The following is a 23505-nucleotide window of genomic DNA, read 5'->3' on the forward strand; positions in this document are numbered from 1 at the left end:
GTAATCCTTTGTATAGACGTTGGGGCAGACGAACACTAAGATAGAATAGGCCCGATAATATGCCCAATGTACCTGCTGCAATATGATGAGAGGCTATTCCGCCCTGAACAAAAGGATCAAACCCTTCGACACCCCACGCAGGATTTAGTGAACCAATTCAATGGAAAGGAAAAACACATAACCTTAACCAAACCCAAACAGTGCTAAATCGACTTAAATCGGCTAAAATTGCACTGAATTATTTATAATGCCTCAAATAACTGCATTTATTTCTGAGAATTACATATAAATAAGTATAATTTTACATAATTAATTATGATTAAGATTAATTTTTATTCCTAATTTCAGCTTCTTTTTTAAGTAGTAAATCTTAATAATTATTGCCAAATAAATTATTTTAATGTAAATATTTAGTCCAAACTTATATTTCATATTATTAAATATGGTATGTGGTAGAGTAAATTATATTAAATGAAATATAATATAAATCTTAATAATAATAAGTCTAATGCTTAAATGTTACGAGATCTTAGGTTTAAAATGAATAGGTCGGAGATTTTGACATTTAACTATGAAATTGAGATATTTAATATTTAATATTTAATTTTTAATTTTTATGAAATAAGTGTATAATATTTATGGTAAATTTTGAATTGGTTAATTTCGTAAATTGTGATTGCTACACGACCACACCTTGGATTGGCAGTTAGTTTAATCATATTCCCATTTCCACCAACAAATCACACCGTTTCTTCGTAAATCCAACTGAATATTGCGTATTTTGAAATTTGAGGCGACGCAACCTGCAGATTCAAAATTTGAACGCTGCAAATTCACTGCCTGTTCATGGAGCATAATCATGAAGTCAAGGCGTAGTCGATCATGGTTCTGAATCTCCATTTTCCAACAAATCTTCATCAAACCCTTGGATTCTCGTGTCGTCTCTCTGTTGCTTCTCCGCTCAATCACCGCTACAATGTCGGAGATCCAATTCCCTTGTTCGTGAACAAGGTCGGACCTCTGAGCAATCACAGGTCGTTCGTTCGTATCCTCATTGTTTATTAATTGATTTGTACTAATCATAAACCCTTAAACTCTGAAGTAGTGATGTGTGAAGTTTGAACTGCGTTGGAGATTACGTTGATGAGTTCTTGACGATGTTCATATCCATGTGTACACTAGATTGTCCAAGTTTTAGATGAACATACGATATGGAAGTTTGGAAAAACTATTAAACTGAAGTGAGATTTTTCCTCTAGTTGTCTTATTGGATAATCATTTGAACTAGATTATCCAATAAACACGATTCTTCGATGTAAGATCTTTGTAGCTCTACCGGCGTTTCTCATTGGAACAATTTTCAAATGTTATTGGATCAAGAATTCCGTTTTGAATTTGCTCTCTCTTTTGTACCTTGCTTCCGCTCCAATCTTATTGTTTACTTCGTTTCTCATTTTTCTTGCAGCGAGACCTAACCAATACTATGAATTACCATTCTGCCGTCCAGGTTAGCCTTTTTAAAGTAACCTAAATGAAGGACTTACATGTTTCAATAGATATTAAATCTATGTGAATATAGAACACCCGAGCTAATGGTGGTCACTTTCCAATATATGCTCGTTAATTGCTATAGTTGCATCATGATTTATTCTTATTCTTTCATTAGCCCATTTAGAATTTTGAATTGTAAGAGCTTCCTATGTGGGTATTCAATTGTTTTTAAATAGATCATCATGATTTGTCTGTATCAAATAATATGTTTGAAGGTCTTCTCCTTAGCTTGCAGATCCATTAGTCCAAAAGAAAGCAACCTTAGGGGAGGCTTTAAACGGTGATAGTCTGACTGGTGCCTTGCATGTGATGAGATTTAGGGAAGATAAACATTTGGTGACTCTGTGTGAGAAGAAGCTAAATGGTGCTGAAGTTTCACTGTTCAGGGATGCCATCAGGAATGATTTTTACTTTGAAATGTACTGTGACGATCTTCCGGTGTGGGGTTTTGTTGGAAAATTTGATGAACAGAGTTAGATCTTAGACAAGCAGGGTCCAAAATATTATCTCTTCACCCATATTCGGTTTGATGCTTCCTTCAATGGGAACCAAATTGTTGAATTTAATGCTTTTAGCGACCCAAATCATGTCATTGATATAACAGATGATGTTGAACTTGATGTTAGGTTCACTTATTCCATTTTTTGGAATGAAACTTCAGCAGAGTATGGAAATAGGATGAATAAATATTCAAGGGCTTCTCTACTGCCCATCAGTCAGAAAATCCACTGGTTTTCATTCCTTAATTCAGTTGCTATAATCATTCTGTTGATGGGATTACTTACTTTACTTTTTATGCGCCGTCTGAAGAATGATTTGAGGAAGAATGTCTTGTAACTAAATTTACTTGAGTTGTACAATAAAGTTAGTTTTGTATTTCAGCTTACCTAATTTTGTTTTCATTTTAGGAGCTCTGGCGGTGATGGAGAGGATGAACGAGAGGTTGTTTGGAAATATCTTCATGGAGATGTGTTTAGATGTCCTCCAAATTTGCCCCTCTTTTCTGCGGTTTTAGGTGTCGGTACACAGCTGCTGATTATGTAAGTTAATTTGAACTATTTCTTCTATAAGCTGTTTATTTATCATGAAGTAACGGTATGCTTTAACAGAGATATTAGCTTCTTTATTATACTTTTTGATTAGACAAGGAATTTCGTCCATATTATCATCCTGGGAAGTACAATCAATTATTAGTTGCCTGTTTTGACACTCCAATGCAACTTTAGACCAATGTAATGAATAATAAAACCAACGCTGTCTTTCTAGGAAAAGTTATAGACACTAGTTTGTATAGAGCATCGATGCCGAGGACGTAATGTCGCCAAAAATGCATCAATTTTAAATAAACTTGAAGCATACATGCATTGGATGATTCAATTTGCAGTGTGAAGAGCAGATCAAGGGGTATAGAATAGGTTCAATATTGTACTCTGTTTATTTGAGATTCAAGTAGTGGCATCTTGGATACATAATATATTAGAATCAATGAAAAAACATGGCACTAAATGACTGCTGGAAAGTGGAATATAGTTCTTAAGATAACCTAAACGAGCTAGAAATTGAGGGATAATGTTAGAAACATTTTGAATTCATCCATGTTATTGAATTGCAAATGTCAACACGTGACCTAATTTTATGGTAGGAAGCTTGTCCTTCTTTAGTAACAAAGACTTGTCAACATGGTTGTTGACAATAACACGTGGGAAAGCGATATGCTGCCTTCTCATGTCATTATTGAGTTGTACATAAACTTAAACATGTCATTGACATTGTTGGTGATGAGGTCGAGATTGTTTTACCATAGGTACCGTTACACATTTAATAGAAAACAATGAAAAGGTAAATACTCAACTTTTTCTGTATGTCTTCAAATACTTAAACATTCCATCACTTATGTTGCAGTTGAAGAAAAGATTTTATGATCTCTAACTTCAAAGTTTGATTATATTGTATGTTCTATTGAATAAGCAAACAATATCTAAGAGATGCAGATCGATAAACTCCAAAGCTCCCTTCTAGTGCACGAGCAGAAGCTTAATCGTACGAGTGCGATTGAGGAGATGACAACCTTAAAGATATCCACACAGGTGAAGCTTCAAGCTCGAAAGGTAGAGGGTGAGGTAGAAGTAGAGGTTATGGAAGAGGCGGTTCAGAAAGAAGTACAGATGTTGACATATCATTAGATTTAGTCAAAGGCGATAATGGCAACAAAGGCAAGGGGCATTTTGACAAGTCTAAGGTGGAATGCTACAGATGTGGACGCCTTGGACATTACAAGAATAAATGTTATACCAGGCTGAAAAAAAGGGAAAGGAGATCAATCCAACTTTGTTGAAAAAAGAGATGAAGAAACTTTGTTGATGTCATTTAATGCAATGAAGGTTGTAGATCAAGGTGTGTGGGTCGTTGGCTCTAGATGCAGCAATCATATGACGGGTTGTAGGGAATTCTTCTTAACTCTTAATGAAAGTTTTCGTACTACTGTTTGTCTTGGCAACAATGCATGACAATGCAACAGTTCAAGTAATGTTAAAAGGAGTCGTAGATCTCAAGACTAGACATGGCTTGTAGAGTCAATTTCTAATGTGTTTTAGATTCTTGATTTGAAGGTCAATTTTCTTGGTATCGGTCCGTTGCAAAAAAAGGGTTATGTGATCACATTTCAAAATAGTGATAGGTGAGATTTATGACTCTAGAAGATGATCGAGGGCTAAGATGAAGATGACCACCAACGGTTATATCCATTGACATTAAATATCGTTACCAGAAGTTTGATGGCGAAGAAAGGAGATACCAACTGGCTTTGGCGTTTTAGGTATGGTCATCTACACTTTGAGGGGTTAAAGGCATTATCTTCAAAGAATATGGTGACTGGTTTACCAGACATCACTTCTCTCTCAGAAATATGTGAGAGCTACATGGTAGTAAAGCATGAAAGATAATCATTTCCATTCGGAAAATCAAGAAAAGCTCAAGCAATTTTGGAGTTGGTTTATTCAAACCTATGTGGTTCGATCTCTCCAGCATCAAATAGTAACAAGAAAAATTTCATGACCCTCATTGATGATTTTAGTACAAAAACATGGATTTATTTCTTGCACACCAAATCAGAAGCTCCCATGGCTTTGCTTTGGTGTTCATGAATTACAAACCTCCTCAAGAATTTTTGAAACTGAAAGAACAGTTAAGCTTTAAGAACTAATAGGGGTGGAGAGTTCTACTTGAACGAGTTTATTAAGTTTTGTGAAGAGAAGGGCATAAGGAGGCACTTGACAGCAGCATATACACCATAACAAAATGGTGTGATAGAAAGAAAGAATAGGACCATTCTTAACATTGATTCGAAGTTTGCTAAATAAAGAAGAAGTTTTGAAGGAATTCTGGCCAGAAGTTGCTATATATGGTTTGTTTACATTCTCAACCGAAGCCTTACTTTCTCTGTTAGGGATATGACTCCACAAGAAGCATGAAGCGGGAGGAAGCTTGCAGTGGATCAATTTAGATTCTTTGGTTGTATTCATATGCACATATTCTTGACGAGGGAAGAAAGAAACTTGAGGACAAAAGTTTAAAATGTGTGTTCCTTGGAGTAAGTGAGACTTTTAAAGCATATAAGCTCTATGATCCATTGACAAAGAAGGGGGTGGTGAGCCCGCAATGTGATCTTCAATGTAAAGAAGACATGGAAATGGGAAGAAAAAGTCACTGTGGATCTTGAAGAAGAACAAGTTGAAACACATATTCAACCCACTATGAGCATGGAGAGAGCTCATCACAAGCTCAACCAGAAGAATCAACCGAAGAAGAAGATCATGATTACAATCAAAGAAATTCAAGAACAAAAACGAGACTTGCTTGGATGATTGATTATGAGATGGATTATGACTCAAGTTCTGAGAGTGCTTATTTTGTATTATTTATGGATAATGATCCAATTGTCTATAAAGAAGCGGTAAAGGAGAAGAAATGGAGAGAAGCCATGGACAATGAAATAAAAAAAAATTGGAGTAAAATGGGTTTTCAAATTAAGTTGAATGAACATGGTAAGGTGGATAAATACCAGGAAAAATTACCTATATATACATATGTTGGCATTGGTCGAAGATGTAATAATATAAAATTCTCTTCTCCCAAAAGTTCTACCAAATTTCTCTACTGTCACCAATCATTGAGGTCTTTTGGGGAAGCCCAAAGCAAAGCCATGGGAGCTTATGCTCAAAGGGACAATATCGTACCTTGTGGAGGTTTGTAATTCCTAACAATGTTGGTGACAGCAAAGAAATTTGGTAGAACTTTTGAGAGAAGAGAACTTTGTATTACTAGGAGAGGATGTTAAATTGTTTTTCTACATCTTTCACCAATGTCAACGTATGTATATATATATATATATATATAGGTAATTTGGGACATTCTCCAATACCATTCCTGCTCCAACAATCATGCACCTTATTAAGTATGATTTATGTAGACACTAAAATCATGCATCTAATAAATATGAACTCATGAACCTTCATGTACATGCCAAGTCTTATTTTTTCTCCATGGATTTGATTTAACTGTCCATGACTTCTCTCCATTTCTTATTTTTTACTGCTTTTTCATAGACAATTGGGATCATTATCCATAAATAATGCTAAATAAACACTATCAGAACTTGAGTCATAATAAATCATCCAAGCGGGTCTCTTTCTTGTTCTTGAATTTCTTTGATTGTAATCCTGATCTTCTTCTTATATTGAGTCTACTTGTTGAGCTTGTGGTGAGCTCTCTCCATGCTCATAATGAAGTTGAATAGGGGTTTCTACTTGTTCTTCTTCAAGATCCACGTGAATCTGTTGATTCACAGTGACCTTTTCTTTCCATTTCGATGACATCGCGACTTACCACCACCTTTTTTGTCAATGGATCATAGAGTTTGTATGTCTTTGGAAGTCTCATTTACTCCAAGGAACATACATTTCAAACTCTTGTCCTCGAGTTTCTTCCTTCTTTCGTTATGAACCTGGGCATATGCAATGCATCCAAAGATTCTAAAATGATCCACCGTAGGCTTCCTTTCACTCCATGTTTCTTTTGGAGTCATATCTCTAACAGAGAAAGTAGGGCTCGGTTGAAAATATGAGCGGACCCATACAACAACTTCTGACCATAATTCCTTTGGAACTCTTCCCCTATTTAGCAAACTTCGAACCATGTTGAGAATGGTCTTATTCTTTCTTTAGGCCACACCATTTTGTTGTGGTGTATATGTTGTTATCAACTGCCTCTTTATGCCCTTCTCTTCACCAAACTTAGTAAACTCGTTAGAACGAGCAAAACTCTCCACCTCTATTAGTTCTTAAAGCTTTTAACTCTTCTTCCAGTTTCAGTTTTCATTATTGCACAAATATTCTTGAAGCAATTAGAAGCTTCTAATTTGGTGTGCAAGAAATAAATCCATATTTTTCTCCTAAAATCATCAATGAGAGTCTTGAAATATTTCTTGTTACCATTTGATGCTGAAGAGATCGGACCACATAAGTCTGAATGAACTGAACTCCAAAATTGTTTGAGCTCTTCTTGATTTCCCGAATTGAAATGAATCTCTTTCATACTTTGCTACCACACAACTCTCACAAGTTTTTGAAGAAGGAGTGATGTCTATAGACTAATCACCATATTTTTTGAAGACAACGTCTTTAACCCTTTAAAGTGAAGATGACCCTACCTAAAATGTCAAAGCCAGTTAGTATCTTCTTTCTTCACCTCGACAATGCTATTTAATGTCAATAGATATTACCGATTAGTGGTCATCTTCATCTTAGCAATCGATCCTCTTGAAGTTTTATATCTCACATTCATTATTTTGAAATGTGATCACGTAACCCTTTTCTGGCAACTGGCCAATACTAAGTAAGTTGACCTTCAAATCAGGAATCTAAAACATATTAGAAATCGACTCTACAAAGCCATTTCTAGTCTTGATATCTACTGCTCCTTTCCCCATCACTTGGACGGTTGCATTGTTGCCAAGACAAACAGTAGTACAAAAACTTTCATCAAGAGTTGAGAAGAATTTCCTACAACCTGTCATATGGTTGCTACATCCAGAGTCTACGACCCACACATCTTGATCTGCAACCTTCATTGCATGGAATGACATCAACTAAGTTTCCTCTCTCTTTTCTCTGCAAAGTTGGATTGATCTCCTTTGTCCTTTTTCAGCCTGGTATAACATTCGTTCTTGTAATGTCCAAGGTGTCTACATTTATAATATTTCACCATAGACTTGTCAAAATGTCCCTTGTCTTTGTTGTCATAATCGTGTCTGACTAGATTTGCTGACCTGATAACATCTCTACTTCTTTCTCGATAGCTTCTTCCACGACCTCTATTGCTTCCTTGCCCTCCACCTCTGGAGCTTGAAGCTTCACTTGGTGTGGATATCCTGATAATATCTCTACTTCTTTCTTGACCGCCTCTTCCATGACCTCTGCTTCTTCCTTACCCTCCACCTTTGGAGCTTGACGCTTCACCTGTAGATATCTTTAAGGTTGTCATCTTCTCTATTGCACTCGTGCAATTAAGCTTCTGCTCATGCACTAGCAAAGAGCTTTGAAGTTCATCAATGTGCATATCTTCAACATTGTTGGCTTCTTCAATAGAACATACAATATAACCAAACTTTGGAATAAAACATACAATATAATCTAACTTTGGAGTTAGAGATCGCAAAATTTTTTCTACAACTACAACATCAGTGATTGAATCACCATGCATCCTCATTTTATTTGCAAGACTCATAACCTTGTCAATATAATCATTCACGGTTTCTCCCTCTTGCATTTGGAGAATTTTAAATATAATCATTCACTGTTTCTCTCTCTTGCATTTGGAGAATTTTAAAGTTTCTTCTAATTGCTTGAAGTTGGTCCTGCTTTACTTTCATTGAGCCTTGTTACTTCCTCTTCATTTAATCCCAAATCTCCTTGACGTCTTCTTTTGAAGCATTGTTTCCAAGATAGTCCGATGAATGGACTGGAATAAGTAGTTCTTGACCTTAGTGATTATCAAATATTGGGATGACGGATTGAATAAAATTATCAACTTGTCTCTCTGCTGCTATTTTTACTGTTGCAAGATCGCTCTGATACCAATTGTTGGTGATAGCAGAGAAATTTGGCAAGATCGCTTTGATAACAATTGTTGGTGACAACAGAGAAATTTAGTAGAACTTTATATTACTAGGAAATGATTCTAAATTGTTTTTCTATGTCTTCTACCAATGTCAACATATGTATATATAGGTAATTTAGGATATTCTCCAATATCATTCCTAATCCAAAACCATGCACCTAATTAAGTGTGATTCATGTATAAACTAAAATCATGCCCCTAATAAATATGAACTAATTAACATGTACATGTATCTATTGATACATAGTGGCCAAAAATTAGCAGACTGAAGAAAAATAAGTTGAAAATAAGTTGGTAGTCCAGAATTACAACAGATTGCATATACAAAAAGTTTCTGGTGGACTCAGAATACCGACATATTATGTTATGTAGACTGGTAATTGTATCAGTTTCACTGTGATCATCATCTATTCTTATGATTTTATTTCACTCATTTTGTATGTAATTTTCTTCAATAGGCTTTGCAGTTTATTTCTCCTGTCGTCTCTGAGAATCCTTTATCCGTACAATCGAGGGACACTATTCACTTCTATTATTTTGATCTATTCTCTTACATCTGTGGTATCTGGATATACATCTGCTTCTTTCTACTGCCAGTTTAACGAAAATGGATGGGTAAATTTTGCTCTCTTCGTGTTAATTCTGTGATATATATTTATTTGCCATGTTCTTTCAGTTGCACATGATCTCTTAAATCCTTCTCCTTTGATATGGGGTTCCTTATTTTCAGGAGAAAAGTGTTACACTATCAGGGATTCTGTATTTGGGGCCATCATTGGTCATAGTTTCTATCCTTAATATTGTTTCTATATCTAATGGAACTACTGCAGCACTTCCTTTTGGTACCATTAGAGTGCTTTTTATGATATATACTTTTATCAGTCTCCCATTGCTTGCATTTGGTGGGATAATTGGATATTGTTTGAGATTCGAGTTTCAAGCGCCCTGTGCCACCAAGCGGAACGTTCAAGACATTCCTCCATTGGCTTGGTTCAGAAAACTCCCTTGTCAATTGTTCATTAGTGGTCTGTTGTCGTTCAGTGCCGTTGTTCTTGAACTACACCACTTGTATGCAAGCATGTGGGGGTTCAAAATTTTCACTCTTCCGAGCACTTTGTTCATCACATTCATCATCCTTATCATACTCACTGCTATCTTGAGCGTTGGTTTGACTTACATTCAGCTGTCTGCTGTCTGTTGAAGATCACCAATGGTGGTGGAGGTATCTACTATGTCCGACCTTCATGATGCATGTTTGTTCCTTTTCGAATGTTATCCGTTTTCCTCTATAAGATTCTGCCTTCTCGACTGTGCAGATCGGTGTTCTCCGGGGGCTCAACGGCCATCTTTATGTTTGGATATTGCATATACTTCTATGCCAGGTTGAATATGAATGGTTTCTTGCAGCTTTGCTTCTTTGTAGGCTACAATGCTTGTATATGTTACGCATTCTTCCTGATGCTGGGAGTTGTAAGTTTTCGCGTCGCCTTGATTTTCGTTCGTCGTATCTATGATGCTGTCAAAAGCGAATGAGTTCATCAGCCCCCATGTAACTCGAAGTTCTTCCTTTCTTGAATTGTATGGAACAAGGGAAAACAAGATTTTGCATAACTTTAGATTCATTGATATGTATATTGATATTGGTTTTGTGATATGTATATTCAATTTTGAGTTTGGTAGATATCTAACTTTTAAAATTTGAATAAATTTTAAAAACTTGCTGGTATAAGGAAAACACGTTTTATTTTGAAGTTCTTATAATTTAGTTTATTGAAAACGAAAATGCACTTGGTTGGGTAGCAACTTTCAATTATTTTAAACTAATTTTAGTCATCTTATTTTCAGAATCGCTCTCATTCAGATGTAATCTCAGTTCATTCATGTACTCTCATTTACTCGGATGTCACGTGCTAAACAGCTTTCGCCAAGATTCATTCTTGAACTACATCTCTACTGAGAGATGTACCGCTCTGATACTATTTATAATACCTCAGGCCCAGAATTTGGATCAATTGTTGAATCCGACTTCCAAATCGTAGGCACATTGGGCTGCAAAATCCTTGATATATATTCCCCTTCAAAGTTGCCAAGATGTAATTATAATCTTTTTCTTATTAGTAATTTATCATTTTATTTGTTAATTATTTTTATTTTTATAAGGGTCTAGAAAATAGTTAAATGGGCTTCTAGGCCCATGAAGGTATCCAAGCAAATTGGACGGCCCAGTTTCAACGCTCTATCTCTCACTTAGGCACGTATATATTTTCCTTTCTCTAAACCCTAATTTCTTCATCTCTTTCTTTTCCTCCGGTAAGCCGTCGCTTCTCATACTTTCCCTCTTCAAGTCACAACCTTTTAGCATTACAATAATTCTCAGTTCATGCTTTTTTGAGTTTTCCGCATTTATTCTCTGTTAGTGCTTTCTTTTTGGTCCGATTTGCAGTTTTGTTTCGTTTACTGCTCATGTTCATGTTAGTTTCTCGATTGTTTTTTGCTTTTGGTCAAGGATCTTACGTTTTTTGAACTCTGTTTGTGCACAGGACTTAAGTGTAGAGCATCTTTGCAAAGGCGAAGATTCGAATATGAGGTATTTTTTACAGCATTTTCTTTCGTTTGGATATCTGTTTTGATTTCTGATTTATGCTTGTATATGAATTTAGCTGGTTATGATGGATGGACACACGTTATTTACTTTCTTCGATTATACTGTTTTGAGTTTTTTGGTGGCTGTTCTTTGGAATAATCGATTCTGGTTAATTTAATCTACCATCTCGAGTATTGTGATGTTTTGAGAATGTTATGGATGGATCATATTTAGGAAGTAGGTTTGCATTCATGTGCTTCTTTTAAAATTTCAGCGTAGCATCGTTTTGATTATACCTAGTGTTTGGGGGTCTTATTTTGTCATCATTTCTTTCTACAGTAAGCTTCAGAGTGAGGCATTGAGAGAAGCTATCTCATCTATCTTCACTGATAGCAATGACAAAAAGAGAAATTTTACTGAGACCATTGAGCTTCAGATCGGGCTGAAGAACTATGACCCTCAAAAGGACAAGCGTTTCAGTGGTTCTGTGAAGTTGCCGCACATTCCCCGTCCCAAGATGAAGCTTTGCATGCTTGGAGATGCCTTGCACGTTGAGGAGGTAATTTTACTTCCTAAATCTTTAACAATTCTTTTTGCTACCCATAGTAATTTATTTTCTAATGTTCATAATTTGTAACTTGGCATATTTATGGTTGTCTAATCAAATTTAATTTTATCCTATCTGTTAATATGTTCTCTGTTCCTGTACTCCTACTGTTTAAGGATTTCTGGTGCGTATGAGCCTAAATACTAACGTTTCAAATGATTTGATATCAGTTCATGACCACTTTCTGTATTGTGGTTGTTTATTAAGTGGATAATTTGACGCGTATCAATTCACCGGTTCTACCTGTATTTAGTTTTCCATATGCTTAGTGTCCCTATCCTGACAGTGTTTCATTAAAATATATTTCAGGCCGAAAAGATTGGTCTAGACTATATGGATGTGGAAGGCTTGAAGAAGCTAAACAAGAACAAGAAATTGGTGAAGAAGCTTGCCAAGAAATACCATGCCTTTTTGGCATCTGAGGCTGTAATTAAGCAGATCCCACGTCTTCTGGGCCCTGGTCTCAACAAAGCAGGCAAGAACATTCCTTAAACATACTGTTTTACTGTTTTTCTTCACCAAATTCTATAATTGATAACCTCCTGAAACCTCGATCCTTGTTTATGTTTCACAGAAAGGAAGGTAGTCAAAGCTAGAACTTTTATCGGATCGTATTATATGCTAAGTCTGTTTCCTCCACCCTTTTTGCCATTCCAGGAAAGTTCCCAACATTGGTGACACACCAAGAATCGCTGGAATCGAAAGTTAACGAGACCAAGGCAATGGTCAAATTTCAACTTAAGAAGGTTCTTTGCATGGGGGTTGCCGTTGGGAATGTTGCCATGGAGGAGAAGCAAGTCTTCCAAAACGTGCAAATGAGCGTTAATTTCCTGGTTTCGTTGTTGAAAAAGAACTGGCAGAACGTAAGTTCCATCTCGGTTCTTGCATTAAACTTGAACTTGATCTGTTTCATCATTTTCACTCATGGGTTATTGCTCGTTTCTTGCAGGTTAGGTGCCTGTATCTGAAGAGCACAATGGGGAAGTCATACAGGGTTTTCTAAGCTCTGTTAGGAAACTTGTCAATCCTGTGTTCGTTCCTTTTATTGTTGAAGTTATTTTCTCGAAGAGCAGTTTTGTGAATTGAGCGTTTTTGGATATGATTCTTGAATTAAGAAACAAGGATGCGTTTTCTCCTTTAAATAGTGAACTATTGATAATGAAACTTCTATTCATACTAACCCAACCCACATCATCACGTTTGTTTACATGATTTGTTACATTTACTGCGGCTGGTGGTATTACAAGTTTTGGTATCTCTTCTGAAATCACTGACACTTTACAACAGAGTAAGGCTAGTCCCTCTTCATAATAGAGGAGTTTTAAAACTATAAGACTGACAACAATACACAACCTAGGGTGGATTGAGCGCTTCCAAATAATTGATATGAAATACAGAAGAGATACCAAAACTTGTAATACCCGTATTACAAGTTTTGGTATCTCTTCTGTATTTCATATCAATTATTTGGAAGCGCTCAATCCACCCTAGGTTGTGTATTGTTGTCAGTCTTATAGTTTTAAAACTCCTCTATTATGAAGAGGGACTAGCCTTACTCTGTTGTAAAGTGTCAGTGATTTGGTTTTGATACAAACAGTATAACAGTTTAAATTTATTGTTAGAAGATATTGTCCTTGGGTGTAGACTTATTCTTCATACTATTGATAACCGTCTAAATTTATTGCTAGTGGATATTGTCGTGTAAGCTTGAAGTAGGTTTTCATATTTAGAAAAAGAATGTAATCAAACCGTTCTAACCCACAGTACAATGGTTTCAACAAACACCATTTGAGATGAGTTCTCCAATTTTGTCACTTATTATGCAATTTGTAACTTGTAAAGTGGTATCTTCAGCAGCCACCAGTGATGACTCAACTCCAAAATAATATTCATCCTTAACTTTTTAAAAATATTATTGTTATTAGTTGGAAATCAATTTGAATTCGACTACTAAAAACTTAAAATATTCAAAAATGGTTGATGAAACGGGCCACAATATCATATAATATTGAGATACAATTTGGGGCATATGGCTATAAGTAGAAAATCTCTATATAGCCATAAGTAAAGAAACCACCCTGACTTAAACTCGAGGTAGAAAAAATTAACGATTAGTCGCATCTCTCAATAGTATATTTTGAGACATTTTAGCTTTGACGGGTGTAGATATGATTTTGGTGAACGGTCATACACACTCATATTAATAAAGACCTATCAAAGACAAAAGCATGTAAAAAAGGTTTGAAACGAGTATGCAATCATGGACAAGCATGACTGGGATATCCAACATAGCAACACACCTTAAATAAGCACGGTGACATTCAACAACCTCTAATAGACTCTGAGTACCTCAAAACAAAATATCTTCAGAATTGGTTGATGAAACGGGCCACATGGAATGATTGTCTTCAAAAGTCAGAGATGGGTAACCACGTTTATAGTTTATAGAGCGAAGGGAGGTTGATCGGTGCCTGAATTGGCTCTTGGAAGCTTGCAAATGGCACAATCTCCACTCCCTTCGCCTCCTCTTGGCCTTTCTGCACATCCCAAAAGCCAGTTTCTCTCCCTTTCTCTCCTCTTTATTTATATGCTCTTCCACATTGCCCTAATCGTCGCATCATTCAACCTCTAGGGCTGCGTTTCGTTTTGTACCTTCGCTTTCTCCGCCGCCTCCACCGCCTCCCTCTCTCTCTCCCTCTCTCTCTCCCTCTCCGTAAGCTTCTCTTTCCGTTTTCCCCCTTTTCTCTTGTTTCTTTCGCATTTTTCTCGATCATGAAATTTGTTATGTTTTTATTTGATCTCTGTGTTTTTGTTTGATAATCTATTTCTACTTTATCCCTTGCAAATCGACTAATTGCTTGCTTGAAAAGAAAGAATGAGTTTGATAGATTGGAAAGCGTATTATGTAACACCAGTAGCTTGATTGTTGTTTCGATTTTTTTAAATGTTATGAAATAGAATTTTGGAATGATTCTGAACAAATGGAGGTGAGATGTAATTACTTTATGGAGCTTCGAGTGAAGAGCAGAGAAGGCATTAGGCTGCATCTTCTCATAATGCTCCATACATCAATTTCCTCCATAAACAATGAATAGCTATACCTTTACTGCTACTCATGTTCTGTGTTTCAGAGGCATACAAAATACCAAAAAGTTTGCTGTACTGGTCACCATTTTCTTAATTTGAATAGTGGATGCCCAATTTTCAGACCATACGGTTAGAGATCCGGCTCTCGAAAATGGTATGATATTGTCCACTTTGAGAATAAGTTCTCATGGCTTTGCTTTGAGCTTTCTTGGCATCATACCAATGGAGATGTTCTCCCCTTGATTCCTTTCTCGGAGTTCTCAAACAAAGTACACCCTTTGTTTGACACTTGTTAAGTTAAGGGCATGACTTTGATATCGTTTGTTTGACACTTGAGGATTCGATTATTATGGTTAAGTTAAGGGCATGACTCTGATAACGTGTTAGGAATCACGACCCTCCACAATGTGTGATATTGTCCACTTTGAGTATAAGCTCTCGCGGCTTTGATTCTCGAAAAGGCCTCGTAACAATGGAGATATATTCCTTACTTATAAACCCATGATCATTCTCTAAATTAGCTAACGAGGGACTCCCCTCCCAATAATCTTATACAAATCCCTCCATTCCAAAGAACAATGGAGAAGAAAATGAAGAAGATAGTTCTTAAATTTTCTTTTGATCATTCATCTTGGTGCTTGCTTGATATATTGTATAGATTTTCTCCATTTGCTTGTAAGCCACACCATTTTAAATGTGATTCATGGATTTAGGACCAAAAATGTCAACCATGTCAACTGCAAAGCTTCCTTCCCGCACCATGTTCAACAGGTCGGCGCCGTGTAAAAACCAATTCAGAAGCAGCATTATTAAGTGTCCATCTTCGATCGGATCCACGAGCAACATATCAAAATCATTCGGCTTGAAATCATTGCACTCATCCAGAACCACAGCAATGGCAGTATACAAGATTAAACTTATCGAACCGTGTGGGAAAGAGCACGAGTTTGAGGCATCTGATGATACCTACATTCTTGATGCAGCTGAAGAAGCAGGAATTGACCTTCCATATTCTTGCAGGGCAGGGGCGTGTTCTACGTGCGCTGGGAAATTCGTTTCGGGTTCAGTCGATCAGTCGGACGGGTCGTTCCTGGACGATAGTCAAATGGAAGAGGGGTATTTGTTAACCTGTATTTCACACCCAACTTCAGACTGTGTGATTCTCACACACAAGGAAGGAGAACTGATCTGAGTATTATATCAGTGTTTTCTTTTTCTTTTATGAGTTTGTAGTTTTGATTTGTAATGTGAGATATTATATCAAATAAATAAAAAAAATAATAAAAAAAATGTAAAATAGTATATGTGAAAGTGATGGCTTAAAGTGACGTCGTTTATCTATTTTGTATTTTCTCTTCTTATGTTGCACGTAAAATTTTGTTGTATTATTGTACTAAATAAAAAACCTTCCTGAGTTTTTTATTTTTTATTTTTTATTTTTATAGCTAAATTTGTAACCATTTTCACTTGGAACTTTTTTTAATATAAAATCTTTTAAAATTTGATGATTTTCTAAATTAATAAAAATACTCTAAAAAAAATATCATTCAACTTTAGACGTTTAAAGGTGAAAAAAAATATATATTTTTTTCATTTTTAAGGTTTTTTGTGTTTATTTAGATCAAGTGGGTGAGTTGTGGGTCCCAAAAACTAGTATCAGTGTTAGAAGATATTCATCCGTGAAAAGCGTCCCTTATTTCAAAGAGAAGATGACGGGTTATTCACATTTCATTTGATGGTCAGAGACAAATTGAAAGCTAAGCAGTGGTAATTCTAAGGATTCCCGAGGGGAAAAATAGAGATGTCTCCTACGTTACCCGTAATATGTGGAAGTATCGACGTAATTTCATAGAGTCATTCGGTCTGAATGCTACATGAAGAACATAAGCCAGATGAAGGAACGGGAAGACCTAGGATGTAGAAGATCATAACATGAGTGATTCGGCGGATTTGAATTCCTATATTCGAAAAGTTTGATAAAGAAAGGTCATTTTCATTTGGGCCTTCATGAATGGGCTTGGGCCTCGACCAAAAGTGACAAATTCACAAATCTATAAAATATCAAAATAATCTCTGTGGGGTCTAACGATAATTCTAGGGATAATCAATGGACCACCTTAGGGCATAAACTACTTCTCCAGGTTCTCCCGTGCTCTCGAAAGGCTAGAGTAATCTGTACCAGATCTAACAACAATCCTAGGAATAATTCGAGGTTTTTTTAAAATAATTTTTTTAAAAAAAAAAAATTTAGAGGAGAATATCATAAAAAAAAAAAAAAAAAAAAAAAAAAAAAAAAGAAAGCAATGCTTTAATTGAGAACAAACACATAGGATAGGTGTGTGGCTTTTGGTTGAAGCTATAACAATAATGGAATCCAGATACATTTATGATAATGCAATATGTTCTAATTACTCATAAGTTTACCCTTTTCCTTTTTTCCTTTCCCTATCTCATTCCCCTTTCTCATGAAGCTACCCATTTTAGAACGGCCGGGTCTATGCCGGTTGGATTGAAAAAATCTTTTGGACCAACTTGAAACTCCGAACTGGTTGAGTTGGTGACTCGAGCAATCCGAATTATGTTACATTAATAACTAACTAAAGTCTTGTAAAGTTCAAATATCAAACATTTGCAACTCACAATCCATTACTAATCTCGGTTATAATGGGGAGATATTCTTAATTTTTTTATAAGTAGAGTACGATTAGGTTGGATAATAGTCTTATATTTTTTGGGTTGGTTGGGTTGACCCGACTAAAAAAATGTCAACCTGCAAAATGATCCAACTCAAATCGAAAAATAATCTAACCTAGTTCGAGCTTAATGATTTGGGTTGGGTAGTCTGAATTGGCTTGATTATTAGATTATATGAGTGCCCTTATTTTAAATTGAATTTTAAGATCTATAACTAGCATGCAACCTTTGAGTGGTTTGAATCGGTCATATTTTTAATTGGAAGTTTAAGATCTATAACAAGCCGGCAACATTCAAGTAAGCTGCACTTAAACCCTAAGAGAGTAAATTTTGATTGTAATAAGGCAACTCAACAGAGAAACTGAGCAACCCTGTTAAAGATATTTAGTAATAAATTATAGTTTACCATATATATTATATTTGATATTTTATTATAATTTGCCTTATTATCATAGGTATCTTTCCATTTATTACTATTTTCATATCCTTGTAATTTATTTGATTATAAATAAGATAACTTTCACACTATTTAGGTGTGGGGGATTATGCAAACCTTCACAAACCCAAACCACCACTATTATATATTGTCCACTTTGACTCATTACGAATCGACGTTAGTCTCACAGTTTTAAAACATGTCTAGAGATTTCTATACCCTTTTAAAGAACATTTTGTTTCGCTCTCCAACCGATGTGAGATCTCACAGCAATAAAAGAAAAGACGAGAACTCTCTTAACCGTCGTCATGTTATCTATTTCCCAAACAACATAATGGGACGGGAAAGAAAGTGGAAAGCAAGAAGAGACAAGAGTCATTTTCTTCATCATCATCTCAAGCTTTGATTGGAAATAAAAAAGTAAAAGAAAGAAAGAAAGAAAAGGAGGAAGACTTTGGAGGAAAGTGAAAATCCATATTCCCATGAGAGACCATTTCGAAGCCCTTCACAAAGTGGCTGCACAAACCTTGATTCCCACTACCCAAACAACACCTCCATTCTATGTTACTCCTTTTGTGTCCATCACTCACTTATACCATGTTTTGCAACGTCTTACGATTAGGGTTAGCGTTGTATGTCTATGTTCGTCACGAAATAGCCACACATTGAGAGCTTTCATTTGTAACATCTTGTCGTTTCCAAAATGTTCTTATCTACTTGATGCATCTGGGAACAATGTCTCAACATTATCTCGCAACGTTTCAATGTTGTTTTGATTACTATAAATACAATATTTCGACAATATTAAAGAGCCTACTTTTAAAAATATACTATAAGTGTAACAAATTAAGCAGATATTGTCCTTTTTAGACTGTCCCTTTTTAGCTTTCGCTCAAGGTTTTTAAAACGCGTATGTTAGGAGAGGTTTCCACACCCTTATAAACAATGCTTCCTTCCCTCTCCAACCCCCCTTTGGAGCTTAGCGTCCTTGCTGACACTCGTTTCTCTCTCCAATCGATGTGAGATCTCACAATGAATGCCAAAGAAATGGACGTTTTAAAGCAAGAGATTGAGATTCAACACGAGAAATTGTAGTCATTACAATGAGGTTGGAGCTTGACACATGATCTTAGTTCTTTGTTTGTGACTCTACTTTGTAATTTCGTTATAGTAGCCATTAGACCATAAAAATTACATAACTGTATGTCTTGAACTATCATACTTCGATTCTATTTATATAGTTAGGTTTTAATGTTCATTAACTCTCAACCAGAGTTTATTTTTATTTGATTGGTTGATATGATTATATTTCGAAGAAATGAACATAAATTATACGACTAATTGTAACTTTGACACGAACAGGATTAGCGTTATTTTATATTATTTTTCTCTTAATAAAAAAAAAAAAATCTATTTTTTTCCCTAGGGAAAAAATCAAATCTTTTATCCATCTCTTCTACCCTCATTTAATTTTTATTTTTGTCTTAAAAAACAAAAAGAAAATACATAAGTGATAAAATAAGAGTCAACAAAATCATATCTTTAGAACATTATTAAAAAAAGGAAAAAAAACATAAATTAATGTTGTATGGTCTTATGTGGGACCATCAAGATTATATGCCTCACCATTTTTCTTCCTTTTTTTTTTCTTTTCCATTTTAAAATATTATTGCCTTTTTTTTTTCTCCTTTATTCTAATTTCTTATTTTATAATATAATAAAACAAAATTCTCTTCTCACTAACTCCAATCATTATTTCGTTATCATATCTTTATTTTTTTTAAATTAAAATGCGTTTTAAAAAATTGTTTATTATTTGAAAAATAAATAAATAAATAAGTGGAATTGTCGGCAATGTCATGTAGATGATGTGGAAAGGCACGTTGCCGACGTGTCGCCGACTTTTCCCAACTTAAGCACAGTAGGACGGTGCCCAGCCACGTGCGTATTTATTCTGACACACGTCATCATCCGTCAGCGGATATTATTAATGAACTATCCAATTTTACGTTTAATATTTATTTGCATTGGTTTATTTATTTTTTGTGGTGGTATTTTTTAAGGCGTTTTTAAGCCTATGACTGTGTTTTAAGACAAATATGTTATGAAAGTTTAAATTAAGTATTTCTGTCTTTAATGTTCATGATATGTATATAGTGACAATCTTAAATTAAATAGAAAATTTCAAATCGTTATAGAATTTCTCGTACCATTATACCCTGTTCGATTTAAACCCAAAGTTTCGTTAATTATTTAGGTAAATATACGTTTTAATCCTTAGTATTTTGGTAAATTTTCAATTAAATTTCAATCATTCTAAAATTTATATTATATTTTAATAATAATAATAGCAGAAATTGAAATAACAAGAATTTTAAAGCAATGAAAATGCCATGAACTAACGGACGAGCAGCAACTTTAAATGTAAATGAGGCTATCTTAACTTTATTTTCATGGCCTCTACTTTGATGTTGTTCTTCATACATGGGTGTCTTACCATTATCTGAATAAGAAGTAGCACGTGACTTGAGTACTTAAAGAAATAATTAATAAGTAGCCTCATTGTTGGCGTCATGAAATGCAACCACATGCAATCATGCTGGACCTATCTTTTCATAAAACATAGTGGTCTTGGTCTCTACTTTCCCGTATGAGTGAAATTAGATGTGTAGTAATTCTCTATACACGGTTTACACACGCATACATTGACCTACCAAGGGGGCTCATATACATACCCTTAAGTCTGCCCTTTAGCTAGCGTACACTCACGCTGCTAGAAGCCATAGAAGGAAAGAACATGCATAATATTGTAGTGTACACATTTGTACAAATCATAACGGGTAAGTATTATGATGCATGTGACATAAAAAATGCATGAGGTCCCCGTAACTTTAAAACATAGCATATACTTATGATAAAACTTATACCTTCATCCTTATCATGACATAGTGTCCGTATGAGACATACCGGACTTACCAATATCTTATAAGCATAGAGTAATTATATTAACATAGTTTACATGGCGTGATATATGGAGGTTTATGCAGTAAAATCATATCATAATATAACCTATAATATAACAGAACTTGTATCATAGCATAAGGCATCCTATACCATAACATGAGTCAAACAATCCCATAAAACATGACGCATGTAGGGGAGACAAGACAAGCATCATTCATATAGTTTACAAGTTATCCAACCAACCTAACAGTAAAACCACTTAGTTGGTTGTCCCGAAGCCACTACACTCCATTGATGCTAATTTAAAGCTGTTTTTTTGAAATTTAATTTCACCCGAGAAGTTCCACCATCATAATTCTACTCAAGCCGAAGTCACTACGCTCCATTGATGCTAACTTAAATTAACTCATCTAATTGCATAAAATAATCTAAACTTAGCTCAAAATAATGTAAATTGTCAAAACAGTATTCATGCTTACCTAAAATACCTTGAAAAATGTCAGAAATTGATCCCAAAGAGTTGAAAATGGTAGGATAGGATTCAAGCATATCAAACTCAAGTCGGATTAGTCGAGAAGCCAAACTGAAGTCGTTTGAACATTGATTCTCGGGCAGATATTGTCGTCTTTGGGCTTTCCCTTTCGGGCTTTCTCTCAAGGCTATAAAACGTGTCTGCTAGGGTTCTCAAGGATTCTCTATGTAACGGCCCAGATCCACTGACAGTATTGTTCTCTTTGGGTTTTCCCTTTCGGGCTTCCCCTCCCCTCAAGACTTTAAAACGTGTCTGCTAAGGGAAGGTTTCCACACCTTTATAAATGATGTTTGTTCTTCTCCTCAACCAATGTGAGACATCACACTCTAATTGACTCCAAATCGCCAAAGTTAGATGAAACGAGACAATTGTTTCAACCCAATAAGAATACGAGACCTTCCTTTTGTGTTAGAGTCCAACTCCCCACTTTCTCAATTTAATCGATGCTGGACAATTTTCTTATTTTTTAAGTTTCGGTGGTTACAATTTTTAAATAATAAAACAAGATTAATAAATAAATTATTTTAATAAAATATTTAAAAATAGTTGTATTAAAAGAGTGCCAAGGCAGCCTAGTTGGTGAAGAGTTTGTTGGAGAAACCATAATTATTGAAGCAAGTTGTTATAATAAAGCAACATTTTTTAAAAAATTAATATAAATTTATTTATTTCATATCTTGTGATTATTTAAAAAGTTTATTGATTATATAAGCAAATCATGATTGAAAAAAGTCAAAATAAATTTATAATTAAAAAAATATTAATAATGGCTGAAGAAACTTTTGATTTTTTGTTTTACCCCTTCTTCGTTTAAAGATTTTTAATTTAAATATTCTCTTTTATCATTTTTAATTTATATATTTATTTATTATATTACATAATATTTTTAATAAAAATTTTGGAATCTCTATGCATGGGAACTCCAATTTTCGTACTATACAATAAATATCATATTAAACCATATTTGAATGTTTAATATTTGAATAAAGATTGAATAAAGGTGGTAGCGACCTAAACTTCTATATACTTAGAGTCGCTACTAACGTCTCATACTCATCTCTAATGTAGAAATATAACTCTTAAAAGAAAATATATATTTAATATAAATGTCGAAAACATTTAAAACATTTTCTCCTTTGGAAAACATAGTCATGGTCTCACGTGTTTAAATACAAAATATATAGAAAATAAAAACAAATACAAAATAATTTAAGATATTAGGAATTTAAATATGGATCTACCCTTTGCACGTGCCACAGTCTTTGCTCGCGATGCTGCTGTTCTCCGTACAAGTACACCTTGCCTGCCCATGCAAATGCAAACACATGCAATCATGATTTAGGGGCCTATCTCTAGCTCATCTAGGGGTGGCCTCCAGTCTTGGACAAATTGGATGTATAGTATTTTCCTACACACGACTCACACGTGCGAGTGTGAATCTCCAGGACGCTTGCACACCCCTTGGACCCTCTGATCAAGCTAATCTGTAGTGACGTCCGGAGGTCAAGGGAACCCCTGGTGTTATGCGCCTCATGAACACCCTCATCATCAAACTGTGCACATTTGCACTCATCATTGTATGGTGCACGTCTGCACTCATCATCTTTAGGGGAAGTATTCATATGCTTATGGACATATAATATGCATGAGGTCACTCTAACGTCCATCTTATCATCTCTTCTGACACAACTCTCTGGTTTCATCTCTTTGTTACATTAGGTAACACATACTCGTGGATATTTATATTAATATCATTTTCATGCGTTTTAGGTTGTGTCCTATGTCGATCTAACGACATGATGCAATATGCCACTCATCATCATATAACATGTTCAAGATGGAAAACATCATCATATTAAGGTATGTAGTATTTC

General features: G+C 35.1%; 2 protein-coding genes and 1 pseudogene across 3 annotated transcripts; all 3 read left to right on the forward strand.

Annotated features, from left to right (window-relative positions):
- The first annotated feature begins 715 nt into the window (after window positions 1–715).
- On the forward strand, window positions 716–10274 carry LOC111466621 (annotated as a pseudogene).
- An 823-nt stretch (window positions 10275–11097) lies between these two features.
- On the forward strand, window positions 11098–13098 carry LOC111466620 (60S ribosomal protein L10a). The gene is made up of 6 exons (XM_023111352.1): window positions 11098–11139; window positions 11268–11314; window positions 11651–11870; window positions 12228–12393; window positions 12576–12781; window positions 12868–13098. The coding sequence occupies exons 2-6, from the start codon at window positions 11310–11312 to the stop codon at window positions 12919–12921; spliced, it is 651 nt and encodes a 216-aa protein (XP_022967120.1). The 5' UTR covers window positions 11098–11139; window positions 11268–11309; the 3' UTR covers window positions 12922–13098.
- Window positions 13099–14326: 1228 nt separating this feature from the next.
- Window positions 14327–16333, forward strand: LOC111466612 (ferredoxin). Of its 2 annotated transcripts, none has more exons than XM_023111342.1 (2): window positions 14327–14631; window positions 15719–16333. In XM_023111342.1, the coding sequence occupies exon 2, from the start codon at window positions 15727–15729 to the stop codon at window positions 16195–16197; it is 471 nt and encodes a 156-aa protein (XP_022967110.1). In that variant the 5' UTR covers window positions 14327–14631; window positions 15719–15726; the 3' UTR covers window positions 16198–16333. The 2 variants fall into 2 exon arrangements, with proteins under 2 accessions (XP_022967110.1, XP_022967109.1); XM_023111341.1 differs by having other exon boundaries at window positions 14333–14606; window positions 15718–16333.
- Window positions 16334–23505: the final 7172 nt, after the last annotated feature.

This window comes from Cucurbita maxima, unplaced genomic scaffold (assembly GCF_002738345.1).
Source record: "Cucurbita maxima cultivar Rimu unplaced genomic scaffold, Cmax_1.0 Cma_Scf00031, whole genome shotgun sequence".
Taxonomy (NCBI): domain Eukaryota; kingdom Viridiplantae; phylum Streptophyta; class Magnoliopsida; order Cucurbitales; family Cucurbitaceae; genus Cucurbita; species Cucurbita maxima.

Coding starts and splice junctions, on each gene's coding strand:
- LOC111466620 (XM_023111352.1), top strand. Junction 11,871..12,227: donor ATGCCTTGCACGTTGAGGAG/GTAATTTTACTT, acceptor AATATATTTCAG/GCCGAAAAGATTGGTCTAGA. Junction 12,782..12,867: donor TGAAAAAGAACTGGCAGAAC/GTAAGTTCCATC, acceptor CGTTTCTTGCAG/GTTAGGTGCCTGTATCTGAA.
- LOC111466612 (XM_023111342.1), top strand. CDS start 15,727: ATGTCAACCATGTCAACTGCAAAGCTTCCTTCCCGCACCATGTTCAAC.